At 38.6% G+C, this 22,567-nt stretch overlaps 2 protein-coding genes across 4 annotated transcripts in view; both read left to right on the top strand.

The window, feature by feature from the left end:
* MAMDC2 (MAM domain containing 2) overlaps positions 1–4,837 on the top strand; it is a 157,043-nt gene extending 152,206 nt beyond the window's left edge. Inside the window, exons 13-14 of the mRNA XM_024738973.1 lie at positions 3,699–3,783; positions 3,913–4,837. Of these exons, the coding sequence (XP_024594741.1) occupies positions 3,699–3,783; positions 3,913–3,977 (150 nt within the window). The 3' untranslated portion in view covers positions 3,978–4,837. The remainder of the gene's footprint in view (positions 1–3,698; positions 3,784–3,912) is intronic.
* Positions 4,838–15,055: 10,218 nt separating this feature from the next.
* SMC5 (structural maintenance of chromosomes 5) overlaps positions 15,056–22,567 on the top strand; it is a 96,345-nt gene continuing 88,833 nt past the window's right edge. For all 3 annotated transcript variants that reach the window (XM_024738957.1, XM_024738956.1, XM_024738955.1), the window contains exons 1-2: positions 15,056–15,339; positions 20,174–20,315. In XM_024738957.1, coding sequence (XP_024594725.1) covers positions 15,143–15,339; positions 20,174–20,315 — 339 coding nt within the window. In that variant the 5' untranslated portion in view covers positions 15,056–15,142. The remainder of the gene's footprint in view (positions 15,340–20,173; positions 20,316–22,567) is intronic.

Below are 22,567 nucleotides of genomic sequence, written 5' to 3'. Positions count from 1 at the left end.
ACTCTAAAGATGAAGAATCTCTGTTATTGGGAGAAAGGAATCTGAGTCTCTCAGGTAGAGCCTGAGCACAGATGTTTTTTAAAAGCCCCAAATGATGCTGATGCAGAAGAGCTCTAGAATTTGAGTTCTATGGAACAGGTGACTTCCCAGCATCTAACCTGGGGGCCAGGTACAGGTCCTTGCATATACTAGACTTGCTAGGTGGCTTGTTGTTTGAAAATATTTTTGAGCACAAAGTAGTGAGGCACCTGGGGTGGCATCTTGGGGTGTTCAAGTTCAAAGGTGAGGAATGACCTGAGAGACTTTCAGCTCTCAATTTGGAAAGAAGATTCCAGACCATTCCCTTTGGCTCAGAATGGAACAGATGTGAATCTGCCATGAGGAACTTTCTTCTTGATTTTGTGATTCCCTCAGGACTGTCTGGAGACCACGATGAACTAGGTTCTCCAAAACGTCCTAGTGTCTCATAAAACACAGAGACACTCATGTGCAAATGGCCATCTTCTATGTGCCAGGTACTTACGGTGCTGAGAGCTGTGCATGAGTTCTTCCAAATGATATTATAGCTCCTCTTTAAAGATGGGGAAAACTAAATCTCCAGCTGGTCAGTGGCAGAGTGAGAACTCAATCCCAGATCTGACTGGTTCCAAAGTTTGTATCTCTAAGCCACTGTTCTACGTTCCCTCCCACCATAGAAGTCCCAAAATACACTCATTGCCCTGGGTGCCACAAGCACTGAGTGATCTTGGAGAAATGTTATCCTCTCTGAGACTGTTTATACATTTTCAAAATGGGGTAATAATGCCTGCCGTGCTGATATCACCAGAGTTAGAGTGAGGGTCCAATGAGATTATGCTTGTGAAGGGTTTATAAACTTTAAAGTACCAAACTATAAAAAGATACTATTATTGTTTCTAAAAATATATTCTCTCCCAAATAGCTCTGGTCTTTATAACCATGGCAGACTTGGTAATCTCAATAGCTACATCAGGCATCCAGACTGAGATCCTATAGTATGAGGCCAAAATATCTCCTTTTAATAAATATTTATTGACCATTTACTATTTTTAAGTGCCGGGGATACTGCAATGCACATAGCATAGAGTTCCTACTCTTTTTTAGTTTACATTTTAGTGGTAGAGAGGTAGAAAATGTGAAACAAAAATATACAATGTAACATCAGGTGTTAATAAGTGCTATGAAAAAGAATAAGTCAAGCTGATCAGGTAATGAGGTCAAAGAAGTATCAGGGAATACTCATGTAAGGCCTTGGGTGACATGGTAGAGTTTGAAATTTATTCCAAAAGCAATGAGAAACCGTCAGATGGCTTTAAGGTAATACAGTCTGATTTATATTTTAAAACGATCACTCCAGGTACTACATGGACAGTAGGCTGCAGTGGAGTAGACTCTGGGGGCTCCTGCAAGAGGAGTAGGAGTGGTGGGTTGGGCTGTGCAGCAGAAGTGAGATGTCATCAGAAGCCCACAGGACTTCCTTCCATGTGGAATGTGGGGTTTGAGAGAAAGAGTCAAGATGACCTCAAAGTTTTTGACCTGAGCAACTGCTAGAGTGGAGTCACTCTTTGTTGAGATGAGGAAGACCTTAGGTGGAGCAGATCTGGAGGAGTGAGGGCGGTATGTGCAGGAGGGAAATTAACAGTTGGTTTGGTCTGGTTTGGTTTTTGATGTGCAAAGCTTTTGATGTCTATCAGACATCCAAGTGGGTGTGTCAAGTAAAAAGTAGGCTATGAGACTGGAGATCAGGAAAATGCACAGAACTAGAGAAGTAAATGTGTACATCACTAGTGGTGGTGGGCAGGTGTAGGTGATTTTTAGAATGCTGTAGTACTGCCATCATTTGAGATTTATCCTATAGGGGAAACACCTGGGTGGCCTCTGGATGATATTCCAGTCATCAGACTTTTTTCTTTGTAGAAAAAAATGCATTAAGTGGCAAAATTTTAATCATGTCCTTTCCTAAGGGATTTATTAAAGTGCTAAGCAGAACCTGACTCACCATTGATCAAAAACACAAAATGATTTTATTTCCTTTGGATCCCTTGCTTACCTTTCCTCCTCTGCTCTCAGGTGTTTTCCTCCCTGATTTCTTATATTTTGATACCATTGAAAGAGAGTGTTAGACAAATTCTCAGCTCAATGAAATATTTATATCATTCATATTGTTCATTATACTGCCTAACATTTAGTAGGAATTATTATGTGCTGGGTACTGAGCTAAGACCAGGTCTTCAAATTTTCTTATTCATGGTACCCTTAATCTCAGTAATTTTTTTCCTGGTGCCCCTAGACCAAGAGATAGCTAATGTTCCATTTATCAAGTAGTGGAGTCCCAACAATAAGTATTTATGTGCTAATGACTTAGTAACCTTTTGAAAAAAATAATATACTTAAACTGAAAGAAAAAAATAATATTTCTATCTAATTCTAAAACAACCACAATTATTTAATAGAATTTCTACAGATACAAATAGGGGAATAATACAAAGGGGCAATCATGATGCTATAAAATGGTGATCACTCAAATATGAAGGAAATGCAAAGGAGAGGATTGTATGAAATCAAGTGTTTGGCCCAACTGAAGACAATTCAGGGTATAATTCCATCAGGTGATTTTCCTATTATACTTCCATTGCAGAGGTGGAAGTCAAAAAACAGATTTTACTGTTGTCCAGAAAACCAAAACACTTAGTAACTACACTCATATATCTTCCTATCAAGATGTGTTAGGACATTCTTTCCTCTTTTTGCCATTTATTTGGATTCTTGTTTAGGGTCATATCTTTAGAATTTCTATTAATGTTATTTTGCAACATTTCCGTCGTTAAAGCTTCTTTGAGTCATTAATTTCAAGACAGTTTCATGTGCCTATTAATTATCCACTTTATAGTCTCTGATTTAGTTTAAATCATAAACTAGTCCAATGGGGAGTCATTTGCTCATAAAATGAGTAGAGCAAATGTGTCTTTTGGACGATTTTCATTACCTACAAGCCTCCCTGGAGTATTCGGTGGTTTATTAACCATTATCAGAGCAGCCTTAGAGCTGGTAATATGATCTATTTTCCTTAGAACCTGAATATTTGATCAGTTATTTTCTTCTAGGATCTAAAGTCATGAAACTGGTTTCCTCTTTTTCTTGGGCTGTGTCTTGGATGTTATGGTATTTAACATGATAAGTGACCCATTGTCTTTTTGGTAAATTTAATTGTTATATGTTGCTGTTCATAGTTGGGTCTCATCCGTCATTTTAATTCTCCCACCTAGTACTAGTATGAAGGTAGCTTTAGGGAGAGCCTAAGGAAGCTTAGGCTTCTGGGCCCCTCACTCTCATAGGCCCTGTGAATACCGGGAATAGAATGTTCTAGGTGGGGACGGAAACCAGGTCACCACCAGGAGGCATTTCTAGGTGGGCATTTCTGGGAAATTGCCTAAAAACATCTCAGAAGAAAGGAACTTGAATCTCCAAGGCTCCAGTAATTTTTGTGAATTTCTTTAAATTTCAAATAAATATTCCCTTTTGTACCTAAATTTGAATTGGTGATTTTGTATTCTTTTCCTGAAAGGGGGCCCCTGAGAACAATCTAGGCTTCCAGACCCATACAGCCTGGATTTGCCCTTGACCAGCATTGTTTCATCAGGATGACTCTATTTCTAAATTCAAACTTCATTATTTTTCAGATAATTTTTGAAGCCATTCGGGGAGTGTCAATAAGAAGTGATATTGCCATTGATGATGTTAAATTTCAAGCAGGATCCTGTGCGGGTAACAGTATTTTTACAATTATATAAGTTTGACTGAAAAGGGATTTTGCAATAGTCTCAAATCATAAAAATGCAAATTAAGTATTTTCTGCAGTGAAAACTATTATTGTCTATTTGTCTTTCCTGACAGAAATGGAAGATATAACTCAGCACTCATCGGGATATTCTGAGGACTTAAATGAAATTGAGTATTAAGGAATGATCTGAATGGGATTAAGTAAACAAAGCCATACCTCTCTTCAATCAAAATGAAAAAAAAAAAACAAATGAATACTGGACAGTCTTAACCATTTCATAAGTTATAAAATGACTTCAGAGCACTCTTTTTCATTACTTTTGCAAAAAATACTGACTCAGGGCTTTTTTTTTTTTTTTTTTTTTTTTTGCATATGACAACTGTTACTAGAAGTACAGGCTGCTGGTTTTGCCTAGATCATTCATCTTAATTTTGGTACCAGTTAAAAATACAAATGTACTATATTGTAGTCATTTTAAAGTATGCAAATAAAGGGCACAATCAAAATGAGATGTGCTCACTTAAATCTGCATTCAGTGAATGTACTGGGAGGAGAATAGGTCTTGTGGGTTTTCTTTTGAAGTTCAAGTATCATAAATATTTTTGAAGTAATAATGTGAGGTGTCAGTAATGTCTGCAGAATGAATGCAGCTTTTCACAGTAACAAGTTAATCTAAGAAAATAAAGTCTTATTTTCTATGTTTTATTCATAGAAATGGAGTATTAATTTTTAAATATTTTTACCATATGTGATAACAAAGGATCTTTCATGAATGTCCCAAGGTATAAGTCAGTATTAATTAATGCTGTATTACAAGGCAATGCTACCTTCTTTTTTCCCCCTTTAAACTACTTTTGAAAGTCACTCTGAACACTTGGATAGAAATTGCACTCTTTTTTTGTAAAGCAAGCTTAAAAATGTTTATGTACACATACCCCCAGATTTTTATAATGGGTTAAACAATTTTACTGATTTTTAAAGTAAATGTTTTGGTAATATTTTGAGTAATATGAATTCAAGCAGATATACTAGACTACTGCCTTTTATTTACATGTTTAGAAAATTGTATATACATATTTGTATACCCAAACAGCTGTTATGAAATTATGATTACCTAATAAAAAATAATTTGAAATCTCTTCATTAGCAATTAACTTTTTTCAACATTATTTTTCTTTATCAGAATTATCTTCACTGTATAACTGCCAATTCTAATTTGAATCTCTCCTGTGCCACACTTAAATGCTTCTTAAGCCTTTTTATGTGTGACATAAGCATTGCGAACATGGATGCAATAATTAATTTTTAAGGAGTGTTTTATTTCACATAATCTCAATTTTCTCCCAAATTTTATCTTATTAGAATGTAAACTCTGTGAAGACAACAACTCTTTCTTGTTTTATTTACTATTGTAGTTTCAGTACCCAGAAGAATGTCTTGGTATATAGTAGGTACTCAACAAATAAATACTTGAATGAATGAATTTAACCCACCAAACATCCCCCAAAGTGGATATATTATTATCCCTTTTTATAGATAAGGAAGCCAAGGTGCAGAAAAGTGAAAAAATTACTTAAGATTTTACCACTGTTAAGTGGAGAAATTTAACAGTCAGGTCTCTCTGACCCTAAAGCCCAAACCTCTTAATTGCTTTGTGTGGCCAAAAATCCACTGTGCTCATGGATTTGGGAGGCTTTCCCACTCAAGAATGTCAAAACCCGTAAATTAATCTGTAAAAAGCATTATAGCTCCTCAAATGCCACATTACTTAGAAAACAAAAAATGCTCCACTATACAAAATAAACATCCTGAAGTTCATGGAGAAAATAAAATAAACTTTTATAGTAAAGCAAAATTTTGTAACTCAAATCCTTTCTATTTATGATGATTAATTACCTATGGGGGGACATCCCTAAACAGAGTTGAAACACTGGGGAAGGAAGATTTCAAGATGTTGACTAATTCATCAGCATATTAGACATTATAATTTCTTCAAAGCATTATTCCTGTCCAGAGCTTAGTTATATTTGCTGAATAAAGAACTGAAGATTGTGTCAGGACCTAACACAGTATGTAGTGCACAATAAGGGATTTATAATATGTGGTGAAGGAATGAAGTCATTCACCAGACTCCTTGCTTACAGATTACATAAATCCATGGTAATGATCATTGCTAACATTTATTGAATACCTATTATTTTCAGACATCGTTCAAAGACCTTTACATGTATTTGCTCATTTAATCCTACAACAATCCATGAGGTAGAGCTAGTGATATTTCCATTTTGTAAGTAGGAAAACTAAATCTGTCCAAGTTCAGCAGCTAGTGTACGGCTTGGCTTTGTACCTTGATCTGCTTCACTGTTCTTGAAAAAAAGAAACAACAAGCCCAAAACAGAGTCACTCGTGCTAAGCCCCACATCAGCAAACCAAGACTTAGTAGGTAACCTAACTGCAGTTATAACCTCCCCTAGGACTGTAGTCTTAACAGGTCAGTCTGGAATTTTCTGGTCAGCACCAATGAGGTAATCAGCCACATAGGCCCTTCCCATCCCTCACGGGAAGATGAAGTAATCCACTCTCTCCTTTTGCCTTTCCCCTCCTGTCTATAAAAGGCTTCCACTTTATACAACTCCTTGGAGCTCTTCTCTACTTGCTAGATGGGCTGCTGCCCAATTCATGAATTGTTCAATAAAGCCAATTAGATCTTTACTATCGGCTCGTTTGAATTTTTACTCAACACTGCCAAACCTGTGCTGTAATCCTCACAAGACTGTCTCCTGAACCTCCTAACTCTCCTACCAACTCCATCCCCAATACCAAAGGTTCCAAGTTTCCCTCACTCAAGAGGATTTATTGGCTACCAAAATTGCTCTGAAGGTTGCCAAACCAGAGATACTACTTGGAGCGCTAGCTTTGGGAAGTGGAGTGGGGAGCAGGGGTTGGGGGCTAATTATTGACTTAGGGCAAAAAGGAAGGAGGTAACTATTACCAACTGTTGCTGAGAAACAACCTGAAGTTCATAGAAGAGAAGAGAGGAAGTGGAAGGTGAGCAGATGAACTTACCCTCCCTTACTCATGCCCCTTTTGCAGGATTCGCTGATCGGATACTTCTCTTCCTTTTCCAGGTTGCCTTGGCCTTCATTTTAACTGTACTTCACCTGGATGAAAATATGGAAGAACGGTAAGCACAGTATCATTTCCTCAGGTTTAGAAATGCCCCAGGGGAAGGCATACTAGCTAATAAATACTGCTTAACCATTTAAACCCAGGCTTAGCATTTATTCCAATTCTCACCTAAACACATAAGTCCTTCAGATGGAAACTACTTTTTCACACAAATTGCCTTCTCTCCTATAATTTGCTGTCTGGGTTGGAGATTATGTATAGAAGGGAGCAAAGGAGAGGCTACTGGGAAAATAGTAACTCTGATGCAAGGTCTGGCTTAATGTGGAAGAAGAAAATGTTTAGCAAAGATTTGTTGAGAAATTTATGCTCCGGGTATTATACTAAGCATGGAGATTACATGTTAGTGAGGAAAATAGAGATGTAAACCTGTCAGCACAATCAGAGCGCTAAGTTCGATGAGACCAGATGCCCAGGGAGGGCTTAGGAGGGGCATCTGCCAAGGGAGGGCAGGACAAGCCTCCAACTGCAGTCTGGGCAGAGCGGTGAGAACCAGCTCTAACACAGTGTTCCGGGTGCCCGATGTATTCTGTCACTATCTGGGGGCTAAGGCATGGGTTCTTTGACTTCTTCTCATGCAAGGGACTTGTTTTCCTGTGTGATTTAACCAGAACGGGGGCCGGAGGAGGTGGGGGGAGGGTTTTCGTACCGGTCATTCTAATATTGTGGCATTTTCAACGTGGACTACTATAAAGAGGGGAAACATAGTGGTTAAGTGCACGGTTTCCAGATTCAGGCTGTCTCAGTTTAAATCCTGGCTTTGCCACTTATAGGCTTTGTGACTGAAGGCAAGTCACATCATCTCTGACTCCTATTACTAATCTGAAAAATGGGGCAAATACTTGTCTCTACTTCTTAAGGGTGCTGTAAAGATTAAATGAAAATAATACATACAAGCCCTTAGTGTCTGACACACAAAAGCCTTTCTAGTTTATATTATAAGGGTTGAACGAAATTTTTGGATAAATCACAGTTATTTTTATGTATCCTTTCTCTACAAAGGAACTGTGAGTTTATAGTGCCATCTTAAGGATAAAGCAACCATATGATTTTGTCATTTTATCATCTTTTTTAAAAATTATTACTCGCAATACAAGGCTCATTTTAACCAGCACCTGGGCAATGCCCACTTTGCCCTTCCCATTCCAGCCATTGTTAATGGTTCTTCTTTGCTGCTTACCTGTATTCATACCCCTTGCAAGAGTTATCATGCTAAACCTAAATTCCTGCTTTTACGTCCATCTCCTCAAGAATGGCTGCATATTCAATTATGTACCTACTCTGCCTAGCATACTCAACAAATATTGCTGAACTAAATAAACAAATTCTCAATAAAGGCATTTAGTTTAGTACAAATATGTGTGTGGATTCCAAAAATCACGAAGGATATAAAGATTCTCTTTGGTCCATCAAAATTTCATGGTCTGGAAATCCACACACTAAAAATTTAACTTAAAAATATGTCACTGGCCACCTGGGGCACCTGGTAAAAACAAATATAAAGCTTCTTTGGAAGGCCATGCATTCAACCCAGGCTGTACAAGTTTCCCATGTATAAAACTGCATGGAAGGACTCACAATCCAAAAGCACAAAACGTTTAGTGAAACAGTCCACTAGAAGCACAAGTCAGCTGCCAACAAACAGCATAATTAGATACCCAAGACTTCATGGCCCCCATCCAGCTGTGCCATCACTCTAACATCTCTGACCCTCTTGTCTCCCTCTTATAAGGACCTTTGTGATTATATTGGGCCTACCTGGATGGTCCATGATGATCACCCCATTTCAAGATCTTTAATTTAATCACATCTGAAAATTCCCTTTTGCCATGGAAGGTAATATATTCACACATTCCAGAGATTAGGATGTGGGCATTTTGGGGGAGCCATTATTCTGCCTACCACAATTTTGTTTTGCTATTAGGTCAGCTCTCTTCAAAAGGCCAATTTTGGTTTTTCCTTTTCAACTCCTCTATCTGCTTTATTTTCTTATCTGGCAGGCTAAGACATCCAATATAGTGCTAAATAGAAGCAGTGATAGTATCATCCTTGACTTGTTCCAGAACCTGAGAACATTTCTAAACATTTCATCATTAAATATGAGTTTGCTGAAGGTTTCTGGTGTTGCCTTTTATTGGTTAAATGAAGTTTTCTTCTACTCATAGTTTCCTAGAAATTTTAACCATGAATGTGTGTTGAAAATATTTTTTTTCCTGCTTCAATCTTTCTCCTGAAATCTTTCAATATGAAGAATCATGTTAATTGATTTGATTTGCTAATATTTAATCACCCTTGAATTCCTGTAATAAACCCAATTAAGTAATGACATTTGCTGTTTTGAACATTGCTACATATGTGCAAATATGTTCATGAGAAAGAATGACAGAAATTTTTCTTTAATTTCCTTAGAAATTAGGGGATTTAGACAAGGTTAGACTCATAAGATGAGCTGAATGAAAAATCTTCCTTTTTTTTCTATTCTCTGAAAGAGTGGGTAGGATTAGAGCAGTGGCTCTCAACTGAGGACAATTTTATCCCTTACAGGACATTTGCCAATGTCTGGAGACATTTTTGGTTATCAAAACTGGGGAGATGTTACTGGCATCTAGTGGGTAGAGGCCGAGGATACTGCTGACCATCCTGCAATGCACAGGACAGCTGCCTCCTCTCCCGCCAGCAAAGAATTTTACCCAGAATGTCAATGGTCAGTGGTGCTGAGGCTGTGGTTTATTTTCTCATTCTGAAGAAATAATCACTCTCCTCATTTTGTATGTGTAATTTGGTATTTTTTCAGAGAGGGCTTCAAAATTTATATAAGCTTCAGGCCCCATAGAACCTGGACCTGGTGGGAGAAAGAGAGGGCACCATATAGAGGAGGGGTGTGTGTGTGTGTGTGTGTGTGTGTGTGTGTGTGTGTGTGTGTGTGTCTGTGTGACAGAGAGAGAGAGAGATCATTGAGTCAAAGCCAATGCTAGAGAGAGGGGGAAAAAGAGAGAAATTTTGTTTAGACATAATTTTCAAATAATCACAGTGACTAAGAAATTGGCCACAAGCAACAATTCCAAGAAACTGAAGGAAAATAATTAGTGTGGTATATGGTCTAGTAATTTTTGGTCTCTCTCCTAGAGAAATGCTAGTACACATACATAAAGACATGTCTGAGGATGTTCCCGGAAGCAATGTTTGTAAAACTGAAAAACTGGAAGCAATCTACATTTCAAATCAGTAGAGTAATGGATGAAGTGTGATATATTCATACAAAAACTCTACAGCAGTTAAAAGGGAGCCAGATTTATATCTGTCAACATGGATACATCACAGGAATATATTTTTTAAATAAAAAAGCCGTTGCATAACTATTCTTACCATATTTTTATGTTAATACATTTACATATGTATGCATGTACTACATTGTGTGTTTATATAATACATTTTCATAATGCATTCACACTCAAAATATTATTACATATTTTCTGTAGATAAAATGCATGTAAATATTGAAATGGCCTTAAAAGGCATTACATTACACACTGAACAAGTGTATAAGAGTAGTTAACTCTGAGGGATAAGGAGTACAGCAACATGATTGAAGAAAAAAATGTCAAGTGTATAGTAATTTTATCTGTATTGTTCTAATTTTTAAGAGAAGAATGTGTTCAAATGTTTCATATGTAATTTTTTAAAATAGATTTAAAAAAGATAATGAAATCATGCCAAATTGTTCAGGGTTAATTTCTTTTTTTCCTTCCAGTTTTATTGAGATATAATTGCCGTACAGCACTGTATAAGTTTAAGGTGTATAGCACAATGATCTGACTTACATACATCATGAAATGATGACCACAGAAAGTGTAGTGAACACCCATCATCTCACATAAATTCAAAATATAAAAGAAAGAAAAAAAATTTTTTTCCTTGTGATGAGAACTCGACTCATTCTTAAAAACTTTCATATATAACACACAGCAGTGTTAATTATATTATGTTGTACATTACATCCCTACTACTTATTTATCTTATAGCCAGAAGTTTGTATCTTTTGATCACCTTCATCCAATTCCCCCTCTCCCCACTCCCTGCCTCTGGTAACCACAAATTTGAATTTTTTTCTCTATGAGTTTATTGTTTTTGAAATATAATTGAACTTAAAACTAACAAGTTATGGGAGAGTTCAGCACCCCAGCTTGTGGACATATTGGGATGAAATGTCACTCTCGGTTCCTGATACCAAAGGACTCACTTATTTTATAATTTATGAAGCTGATTTCAACAGATTTAGCACCATGCTGACAATTACCAACCTTCTTTCCTTTAGGAGGTAACAGGGTGTTAGGGGAAATGTTTGCTCTCCCCCCAGAGGCTCCCAACCCAGCCTGCGCAAGGAGGACCATCAATTCATTCAACAAAGACTTGAAGTTGAGCGTAAATTCCTTCTGGAGTGGTTTAATATTGTTTTCCCAATTTATATCCTCCAAAGAAATGAAGGCCCGTTTAGCTCTAGGCTTTCTATCATGACACAGCACAAAGAACACCTGAAACCTAATATTAATTCCTAATTATTTTTTTAATCTTTCAGTTGGTTTTTGTATCCAATAAATGGAAATTTGAGAAAGAGACAAATCTGTTGAGACATTGATCCAGAATATAAAAATGAGTTATGAAAGAGTGCTTAGAGCAGCAGCCGGTATATGGTATATGGCAAATGCTGTTAGTATTAGCAATTACTACAAATATGATAGCTATTATTGCAACCATTTCCAATACTAATATTGCTACACCAAGAAGAAGCAGATATTTTGATTGTTTTCAACTTTTGTATGATGTTAGAAACAAATTTTTACAAATTAAGAACTGTAGAGATAAGGTATTCTTACCTCTAGCAGAACGTGTTTTATGGGGTTTCAGTTCCCTGTGGGAAGGGTGCGCATTCTCTTCAGAAACCCTCATCCCTGCCTAGATCTTCCCCATCAGTTCCTTAACTAGGTTGATGAGAAAGTGTGTATATATGTGTGTGCGTGTGTGCTGGGAGCGGGGAGAGGGGGGAGGGTTGTTGCTGGGAGTCAAGGACTTAGGTTTTAGCATCTGACTTCTTCCCTCCCTTTCAAGCCAGGAGGGTTCACTTTTCTACTTTATGAATTTACCAAAAGCAAAAGGAATATTCCCTCTCACTTGGTATATAAACCAGAGGAGAGTATTTCTGTTAACCTGTGAGGGTTCTTGTTAGAACTGGAAGAGAATACTGTCTCAGTCAGAGATGGCCTCAGTGGTGTCCCATTCCAGGCGTCGTGCCCCCACCTTCTTGCTATTGCGGCATCATTATCCAAAGCTTAGAGTGAAGCTAAGAAAGAGAACATAGAATATGATATTCTACTGGTGAGGTGAAATATATTTATAATCCTTGACCCTACCCCTGTCTGCCAGGTTTTTGTTTGTGTCAGTTTTCAAGTTTCTGCAGAATTGGAAGGCCATCACTTAAAATGGCCCCTGGTCACTTATTCCTCGGTCAATAAAAAGTTAAATACAGTTGCCTTGTCACGTCTATTACCTAGCAAGGATGGCACGATGAATTGAGCTGACGACTGGACTTTAAATCATGGATGTGTAGCATTAACCGTTTTGGCTCACTCACTCATTCATTAGCATCAGATTCTGGTTAATTGATATTCTATTTCCAAAGACCTCCTTCTGCCTCTTTAACACAACCCCTTTCAAGACAGTTTTCACCAGTGGAATTAAAGAAACCAGACGTGGCTGGTTAATAAATAAATGTGTATACCTTTGTGGGTGTATGAAATTGTTAATATTAGAAAGCACTGAACTAGTATAACCTGCCAGTGTCTCTCTGGTTCATGCTAACTTCCAGTCATAGAGTCCAACAAAAGAGGATTATTTAAATCTGTTTGATGGAATACTATATACTACACTATACTATATAGTTACCTAAAACTGTGTTACAGAAAAATATTTAATGGCATAGAAAGATAATGAGAAAAAGGTGGTTAAATAACAGTATATATAATTTGTACAGTATAATCCTTTTTTTTTTTAACAAAAGGGCCATAACATACATATACAAGGAAATAAGATATCAAAACATACACCAAAATCTTAACAATGATTAGTCTGGGTAAAGGAATTATGAGTAATTTTCCCCTTTGTGTATGTTTTTCTCTGTGTTCCCCAAATTTCTGCTTTTAACACAAATTGTGTTTGCGAAACCCAGTAACATTTTCCTTTTCAAAGGATGGTGGTAGAGTATGACTGGCTGACTGTCTAGACAAGAACTCATAGTGTGTGTGCATTCGTGGGGTCATCACAAGTTCAGGGGCTCTTTCCCAACTTTCAAGTTTATGAGCACAATTTGAGTAGTTCACTAAAGAACTAATGATGATATAAAATGATTAGATATGTTCCTTGCTCTCAACTCCCATTACACCTACATTATTTTTCCATTAGGATAGGTTTCCCTAAATGTAATCATTTCTTCAAAGAATTTGACTCTTTTAAGGCTCTTGAAGCAGGGTACCAAGTCACTTTTCAAAAAATTTTTACTAGTAATGTAGCAAATGACAGGATAGTGCCCTCCTAAACACTATTTTTTTAATTATTTCCTGCCTTTCGAACAGTTATAACGGTATTCTACTTTATTTTAATTTGTATTAAAATTTTCTAATAACAAGTTCACTTTTTAAAAAAAAACTTATTCTACTTTTCTTTGGTTACAACTTTTAGAGAGCGCAGATTTCAGTTGTGTGAGAGGAAGAAGCAGGAGGCTGGGAAAGGAGCATTCGTCCAGGAGTCAGGAATCAGGGTTCTACTGCAATAACTTTCTCAATGGCCTCCCCACTCCCATGCTTGACCCTGTCGAATCAGCAGAGTGCTCACTTAGAAACTTTAATAAGATCACGTCCCTCTCCTGCTTAAAACCATCCAATGGCTTCCCATTGCTTTTAAAATAAAATGCATGATGGGCAAGGCTCCCCTAAGCAACCTTGCTCACTTCACTGCAACCACGCTGCCTTCCCTTCGTTCCTCATTCCACTGTTTCCCACCTCAGTCTCTGTCCTTGCCTGGAATGCTCCTTTCTCATTTCCACACCTGGCTCGGGTTCCTTCAGGGTTTAGCTTAAATATCACTTCCTCTGACAGGCCTTTCCTGCCTCTCCATCACATTCATTCTGTTTTTTCTTCCTGGGACCTATCACCGCCTGAAATTATCCTGATCATATGTAGGTTATCTTGTTCTGTTCCTGTCTCACACACCAGAACGTAAGCTCTGAGACATGCAGCATTGACTGGATCCCTTAGTACCACAGCCCAGCCTCTAGTAGATTAGACATTATTAGTTGAGTGAGTGAAGACCTACGTAGACCTCAGGGAACCTCATCTTTAATAAGAGAGTTAACTAGATGAATGTGAGTAGGTTTAAGTGGAAGCACCCTCTCAATGACGCCAGCGGGGATTTCTAGAAACCTCAGGCGAGGAAGTCTTAATAGAGAATTAGGGAGCGAGGGGGTGGAGAGTCAATGAGGAGAACCTTTGCGGTGTAGTCGTTCCATCTGTTGGAGAGCGCAGGAGACCCTAGCGCGATGTTTTAGGGGAGAAGCAGGCATAGAGCCATTTGAAAAAGTCTTTTTTTTCTTTTGTGTGTGTGTGTGTGTTTTTTTTTTTTTTGGACACGGAGACCTGATTGAAAGCAAAGTAAGAAGACTCGCCGGACTCCAAACCGGCGAGTCCCGGCGCACTCGGGACCCCGGCCCACCCAGGTACCGCCGCAAACGCCGCTCTCCGTCCCCTCCCGGATCTGTTTCCTCGGAGCGCTGAAAAGGCTTTCAAAATACTAAATGCAACTGACATCTTTTTCTGAGTTAAAAACAAACAAAACCTCTGAAAATAGAGAGCAGAAAATCCCGTATCCGCTTCCCGCGAGTTCCCAAGCCCCACCGCTCTGTTCTCGCCGGCTCAGGTTAGGCCCTGCACAGGGCGGTGGGAGGGGTGGGGTATGCCCGCTGACGCTACGGGCCTGGACTGCGCAGGCGCGGGGCGGGCTCGCGGGGGAGTCGCGCGTCGCTCACTTCGCGCGGGAGTGGGGCGCTGGAGCGTCGGAGCTGCGGGTCTGTGGGAACGGAAGCCACAGCCAGGAAGAGAGGCAGCCAGGATGGCGACTCCGAGCAGGAAAACGTCCACCCCAAGTCCCCTGGCCCCCAAGAGAGCTTTCCCGAGAGGCCCCTCGTCGGAAGTCCCGAACAAGAAAAAGAGTCCGGCCCCACCGGCGGCGCTGCCGCCACTGCCGCTGCAGTCGTCCGGGCCTTTCGTTGAAGGCTCTATCGTCCGCATCGCGATGGAGAACTTCCTGTGAGTGGCCGGAGGCCGTGCCGCGGCGGGGGAGGCGAGCGGGCCTGCACACTGGGGGCGCGGGCTGAGTGCGTGCGGGGCCGGGTGGGTGGATGTGTGCCTGGTTTGTGCGTCTGACAGTAAATTCTTGCCGGGATTGCCGTGAGGGTATTTACTTGTGGGCCGTGGAGATCGACGTGTGTGTTGATGCGGTAGTTGTGTGTGTAGTGTGTTACGGTTTTTAAATTCTTAATGCCAACGTTGCTTGAAGGCGTCATATGGCGGGCCTTGGAAGTAGTAGAAATTAGATCTCCGCCCGCTGGGAGTCACGGCCTAGAAAGGTAGGACGTAATCTGTAATTCACAAAACTATGCGTTCTGGGAACTTAGAGGCTGCAACAGTTAAATCAGAGTGGCAATGATGCTGCGGCAGATACGTGAGGAGTAGGCAGTTGCCAGGTGGACAAAGATGGTGAAGGTTGTTCTGGATGGAGGTTGAAATGTACAGGAACACTGAGCCTTACTTTCAGTTGTTGCGCCTCCCAACAGACCCTTGACTCCTTTAAATCTGGTTTTCTTCCCTGGTTCCTTTCTTACCCTTCAGACAACTAACCATAACACTCACTTTAGAATTGAGTAAACATGTTCTAACACAAATACCGTGTATCCGTTTAGCACCTTGGAGTTCGTTTGATCAAGGCCTGTTTTTTTTTTATTTTTTTCTTTTTTTTTAAGCTTTCACAGAGCGGTGTAGGGAAAACAGAATTGCAGTAACAATAGGAACATTTTTTTTCCCAAGCATCTATCATGTGCCAGGTATAGAAGTAGGTGCTTTATTTACACAGTGCCCTCATTCATTCCTCATAACAACTCTTTATATCACCTCCATTGATAAGCTTAGAGAGGTTAATTTGCCGACGTTTACACAGCTAATAAGTAGGTGAATTGCTGTTTGAATCCAAATAGGGAAAGATAAATATAATTAAATGAAGTACCTACCATAATAATGTATATGCGTCATGATGCCGTGCGGGCACAAAGGATGAAATGATTAATTTCGTCCACAGTTGTGAGAAGGGCTTTGTACTGAGGGTTATGAAAGTCTTAAAAAAAGGGAAGAGCAAGGAACTGCCTGAAACAGTTTGCTATATTGGGGAGATTCCCAGTATTTTAGTATGGCTAGAACATAGGATGTGAGCTAGTATGTGGACAGAGTAGATACTGAAGATGTAGACAGATGTTGAGGGTCTGTGTTTCCTTTGCTGAGGAATTCCAACTTTATCCTGTAGGCAGCCAGGATGCATTTTAAGCAGGGCATGACATATGATTTATATTACTTTGGAAGCAGTGTGAAGGATGATTTAGAAAGGGTGCAAGATTGTAGGCAAGAAGGCTTTTACAATATGAAGGCAGAGATGATTAGGGTTTGAACCTAGCAGTGGGAAGTAGGATCAGAAAGAAGAGATTTGACAGGATTTGGCTGCAGATTAATTGTGAGGCATGAGAGTAAGGGAGGAATGGAGCATTTTTCTCAAGTCTCTGCCTTGGCAAGTTGGTCATATATAGTGCTATGCAGAAGAAGGAGCAATTTGGGGAGGATAATAATAAATGCCTTTTGGATCCTGTGAACTGAAGTTTCCTGTGGGGCATCTTAAAGATCTTTTATAGTCAGTAGTTTTAAGGGTTTGGAGCTTACAGGAAAATGTGAGAGGTGAGAGACTTGAGAATCATGCATATAGGTGATTGTTGAAATTGCAGAAATGGTTGAGATTGCCCAAAAGGGAATATAAATAGGAATAGAAGGCTGAGTACGGTGTCCTGGAGGAATGACAACATTTAAGGGCGAGCAGAAGAACTCACAGACTAAGAAGGAACTGTTCAGGAAAGTAAGAGGAGAACCGTGGGAGAGTATTATCAAAGAAGCCAAGGAAAAAGAGCGCTTCAAAAATATCATCTGCTACATTGAAGTCAGATAACAGGACAGAAAAGAACCTGCTGCATTTAGCAGTTAGGAAATCTTTGACACTTTTAAGTAGTGGAAGCAGAAAACTTTGCAGTCATTGAAGAATGAATGAGTGTGAGGAAGTAAAGCTTGGATGTGAAGAGGAGAAAGAAAAGGTAGCTGGAAAGTGCAGAGCTAGGGGAGGTTTTGTTTATTTTTACAATGAGAGGACTTTGAGTTTTAGGAATGAAGTAGGAAGAGTAGGCTTAGAGAACCGAAATGGCCTGGAAGAGGGTAGTCAAAGGAAGGATTCCTGGTAGTTAACCAAGTCGAATGGGATCGAGAGTGGGGGGAGAGATTTCTAGGCAGAGGGAATAGCATGTGCAAAGGCTTGGAGAAAGAAGGAAGCATAAGATAGTCAAGAAACTGAAAGAAATTCATTATAGTTAGAATATAGAGGTCTTATTAGAGAATAGGGGAAGGAGATAGAAAGTAGAAAACGAGCTAGAGCTAAGTTATGAAGGGTCCTATTTTTTCTTTTTTTTTAAAAAAACTTTATGTATGTATGTATGAACGTATGGCTGGGTTTGGTCTTCGTTGCTGCGCGCAGGCTTTCTTTAGTTGTGGTGAGTGGGGGCTACTCTTCGTTGCAGTGCACATGCTTCTCATTGTGGTGGCTTGTCTTTGTTACGGAGCACGGGCTCTAGGCATGTGGGCTTCAGCAGTTGTGGCACATGGGCTCAGTACTTGTGGCTCGCGGGCTCTAGAGCGCAGGCTCGGTAGTTGTGGCGCACGGGCTTTGTTGCTCTACGGCACGTGAGATCTTCCCGGACCAGGGCTCAAACCCATGTCCCCTGCATTGGCAGGTGGATTCTTAACCACTGCGCCACCAGGGAAGTCCTTTTTCTTCAAAACAAGTTATTTCAGATTTGCTTGTCTACCAACATGATTTGGTGATTGATTGGATGATGGGCGGGTGGGTAGTGTGGATAGAGATGAAGGAGATGGTAAGAATCAAAGATGATGCAAAACTAATGCCTAGGTTTCTGACTTGGGCAGTGAGATGAATGATGATATCCTTCACTAAGAGACTATAAGAGTGGTTTTAGATGGAGAAGATGGTGGGTTTAATTTTGAATGTGTTAAGTTTGAGGTGACTCTATCCAAATAGAGTTCTTGAGGTGGGAATTCCATCTATATAGGTCATCTGGACTGACTTTCAGCATATAGATACTACCTGAGGCCATGGAGAATACATGAGGTACTAGGCAAAGTATGTAGACTGAGAAGAGGGTGGGCCTCTGACATTAGCTCTTTCAGGGCGAGCTCAGAGCAAAGGGAACTCACAAAAAGGGAATTCCCAGTAAACATATTGTAGAGTCAGAAAGGTTTTTTAAAATGCAGAGGCTTGGGCTTCCCTGGTGGCGCAGTGGTTGAGAGTCCGCCTGCTGATGCAGGGGACATGGCTTCTCCCAAAAAAAAAAAAAAAAAATGCAGAGGCTTTATTTTGTTTTTGGCAATTTTACCTGTTTATAATATTTGTGTGTATAGTATAGGCCATAAGTTCTCATGCTTCTTCCTGTTGTATTTATTGTTTGCTTAAATACCAGTTGCATTACTATTTTAGTAAGACGGTCACACAGATTTCACATCAGGAAATTCCAGTATTAATAGAATGGGGCTTCATGTGTTGGGTTAAGAAGTTCCATGTCAGATACTTTTCCAGATGTCTGAAATTCCCAAACTAGTTTTATTTTAGCCATTGTAAAGGGTTGCTTTAAGACTCAGCTGTTACTAGAATAAAGCTTCTGAAAAGATAGATAGGTGCTGTACAGAGATGTGGGGTTGGAAACCTGCCAGAAAATACCTCTCTTTACCACCTGTATTTATTTTATTACCACGTGGCATTTCAGAATTGTTAATTTGTTTGAGTGTTAAAGTTAAAGTGTGCTTGGTTAAATTATTTAAATACTTAGCAGGTAAGAGGCTAAGGTTTTTTTTACTCTTGGGGAATTAGTTGGCAGCTAACTGAAAGACCCTGTGGGAACAGGACATTATTTATGGGTTCCAATTCAGAATATTCAAAGACAAGGTAGAAGGATATCTGAGTCAGAGTTCACTTCACATTTTGCCGTAGCTGTCCCGGAGTACTAATATGGATTAGATGCTACTGTTGCATGTAGAGTGCTGGACAGCATGCTGCCTTCTAGTATGAGGGAATGTTACAAAAGTGCTTGGTGATGATGCACTCTTGTTTCCTCCCATAGAAATAAAATTTACTTGAATTTGTACTAAAAATAGATCCTTTGGTGAATGTCTGGCAGCATATTAAAGGAATTGGATGTTATTTTTTAAGTAATAATAAAAATTAAACTATTGGCTTGATATATCTTCAGTTTTCTAATTAGAATAGAAATAATTTGGTTGACTATGAGAAGTTGCTAGTAAGCATTTTAATTCAAGAGAAATATAAATGTAAAATCCACAGATTCAGGATGAGCCATGGCTTCACTTACATATAATTTGGTTAAAAATTATCTTATTTGTATAGTAGCTTTGATGTACTCTCTCATGTATTGTAATTATTAAAGAGTAAATAATGTGAAACTTTGCTTTATTCAGCAGACTTAATATTTGAAAAAAAGCACATGAAGTTTTATTTTCCCATGAATGTTCTTATTTTAGATACACATTATCACTTTTTCATTTCTCCCACTGACAGATTTTTTTCCCTCTAGTTTATTAACAACCTATAAATTAACCTTACATTAAATTTGTAAGGTTAGGTGGTTTTTAAAAGAATTTGAGGAAGCCTGTAGGTAATGATAAGGGTAAAGGAAGAAAAAGTGCTTTGGTAAGAAAATATTCTTCACTTCTTATCTCTGCTTAGTAATATCACCTCTTTATAATTTAGAACATATGATATCTGTGAAGTATCTCCTGGGCCCCACTTGAATATGATTATTGGAGCTAATGGAACAGGGAAGTCCAGCATCGTGTGTGCCATTTGCCTTGGATTAGCAGGCAAACCTGCTTTCATGGGACGGGCAGATAAGGTGAGTTAACATATGTACTTTTTAACAGAATTCAAAGCCATGAATTGCTTTTAGTAACAAATCAATTTCTGTATCTCCATTCCTTGAGTATAGCAAATGTGTTGTGCTTGAATATAAATAATGAAGCTGGCAGGGACACTGTGGGGAGATTTCCATTTCCAGAAGTAGTGTGCACTACATACCTAGAGAATTCTCCAAGTATGTAACGCCTGCAACCTTAGAAATAATGTAAAATATATCTTTTTAAATGTATTTCTGGGCTTGTGGAAAGGTGAAGTAAGTTTACAAAGGGCACAAACAAAGTAGTTTGGATCTAAAGATTTCTACAAGCTCTGGGGTTGTTTACCCAGGGGCATTTGCTTTACCTTGCACCCTAAAGCCTGGCTTTGAATTGGTTGCATAGGATTGGGGGTCCTGAAGGTGCAGAAGGGTTAGAAGATAAAACTAGAAGCCAAGCACTGCATGTAGCAGAAGAAAAAAAAAAATCACAAAGTGGGACAGTGAGGTTACTTATCTCATTGTTAGCTCTGAATACAGTAGATAGAAAAAGAAAATCTTCCAAACAAGTCTTATCCCATACATTGTAATTTTAGTTTAAAGTGGTCCCAGTTAGTAACATCTCTCTTCAGGCAGAAGCAAATGCAAATCCTCTGAAGGAAAAGATCCTCAATCCAGTCCTCAACATAAAGCTCTAAGAAATTCATGAATCCATACCTAAAAACATCACAAAGCATAGGAGGAAATGAATCACCAAAAATGAGAGCTAACAAAAACAACAGACTATACAATCAGACCTACAAAGCTTGTAGATACAGAATGTAAACTAGGAATACTTAATTTATTTAAGGAACTGAAAGAAGGTTGCAAGTATAGCAAAAGAATAAGTAACAAAAAAGATCAGGTAAGTTTGAAAAATTTGATCAGGTAAATTTGAGTCAAATAGAACATAAATAACAGTACATGGGAGGGAAACTTCATGGACAGGTAAAACAACAAAGCAGACATATTTGAGAATTTGTGAACCAAAATACTTGACAGTTTTTCTAAAAATGCAATATAGAGATAAAGTGAGAAAAAAGTGTGAAATAGAGATAGTGACCTGATAGTTAATGGACTAAGGAAGAGGCAATATTCAAGAAAGAGTGACTAAGAATTTTCCAGAAATGTTGAAAAACTTGAATCCTCAGATTCAAGATACCTAATATATCCCAGACAGGGTAAATGAAAGAAATACACAAATAGACACATTGTAGTAAATTCCAGAATACCAAACATAGAAGTAATATTGTCTCAGAATGGAAACAGAGGGGGAAAGAAAAGAACAGTTTGAGATGCTCATAAAGGAACTTTGAAAGTATATAATTTAGGAAGAAGGAAAATGATCCCAGAAGGAAGTCTGAGAGGTAAGAAGAAATGGTGAGCAAAAAAATGGTAAACATGTAGGGAAGTAAACTGTGTAAAATAATACTAATGTCTCATTTGTCAAGTTTTTAAATCAAAGAAGATAGTACTACATGTCCTTCCTGGACGACAGGAAGGAAGTGATCAGAGTTGAAGTATTCTTTGAATTTGTATTGTTGGGAGGAAGTTAAAATAATTGGTTAGCTTCAGAGTTTATTAAGCTAAATATGCATGTTAAAATTTCTAGGGTAAGCCAGTAAAAAAATTGAAATATATAATCTCCAAACAAGGAAGGTTAAAGTAGGAAGAGAGAAGTAGAGAAAAAATAACCGCTGCCCAAACAACCCAGAAGGAGTGTCAAGAAAGGAGGAGGAAGAGAAAAGAAAGAGAAATATAGAAAAGGATATTATTAAAAAACATAAAAAAGATAGTGGAAATACATTCACAATAATAATAAATGCTCTACATTCTTGTTAAATGAGAAAGTCAGAGTAGATAAAGTTCCATTCTGTTTTGTTTACAATAAGCATATCTAAAATAAAAAACTACAGAGAAGTTGAAAGTAAAAGGATGAAAAAATACATACCAGGCAAATATTATACAAAAGAAAGTAGGTGTAGCTGAATTTATACCAGGCAAAATAGAATTTAAAGGAAAAAAGAACTTTTAGAGATAAAGATGGTCATTAAATATTGATGAAAGTTTCAGTTCAGCAAGAAGATAATTCAGCTCCCAACTTAAATTCACATTATCTAGTTCCAAAATATATAAGCACAATCACAGAGTTCTTAAAGACAAGTTAACAGCTCCAGAATTATAGTGGAAGAGCTAGTGGTAATCAATAGATCCAA

Source organism: Neophocaena asiaeorientalis, unplaced genomic scaffold (genome assembly GCF_003031525.2).
Source record: "Neophocaena asiaeorientalis asiaeorientalis breed wild unplaced genomic scaffold, Neophocaena_asiaeorientalis_V1.1 scaffold249, whole genome shotgun sequence".
NCBI lineage: Eukaryota > Metazoa > Chordata > Mammalia > Artiodactyla > Phocoenidae > Neophocaena > Neophocaena asiaeorientalis.
Note: the sequence above shows the minus strand (reverse complement) of the source record. Positions and strands in the feature narration are given on the sequence as shown.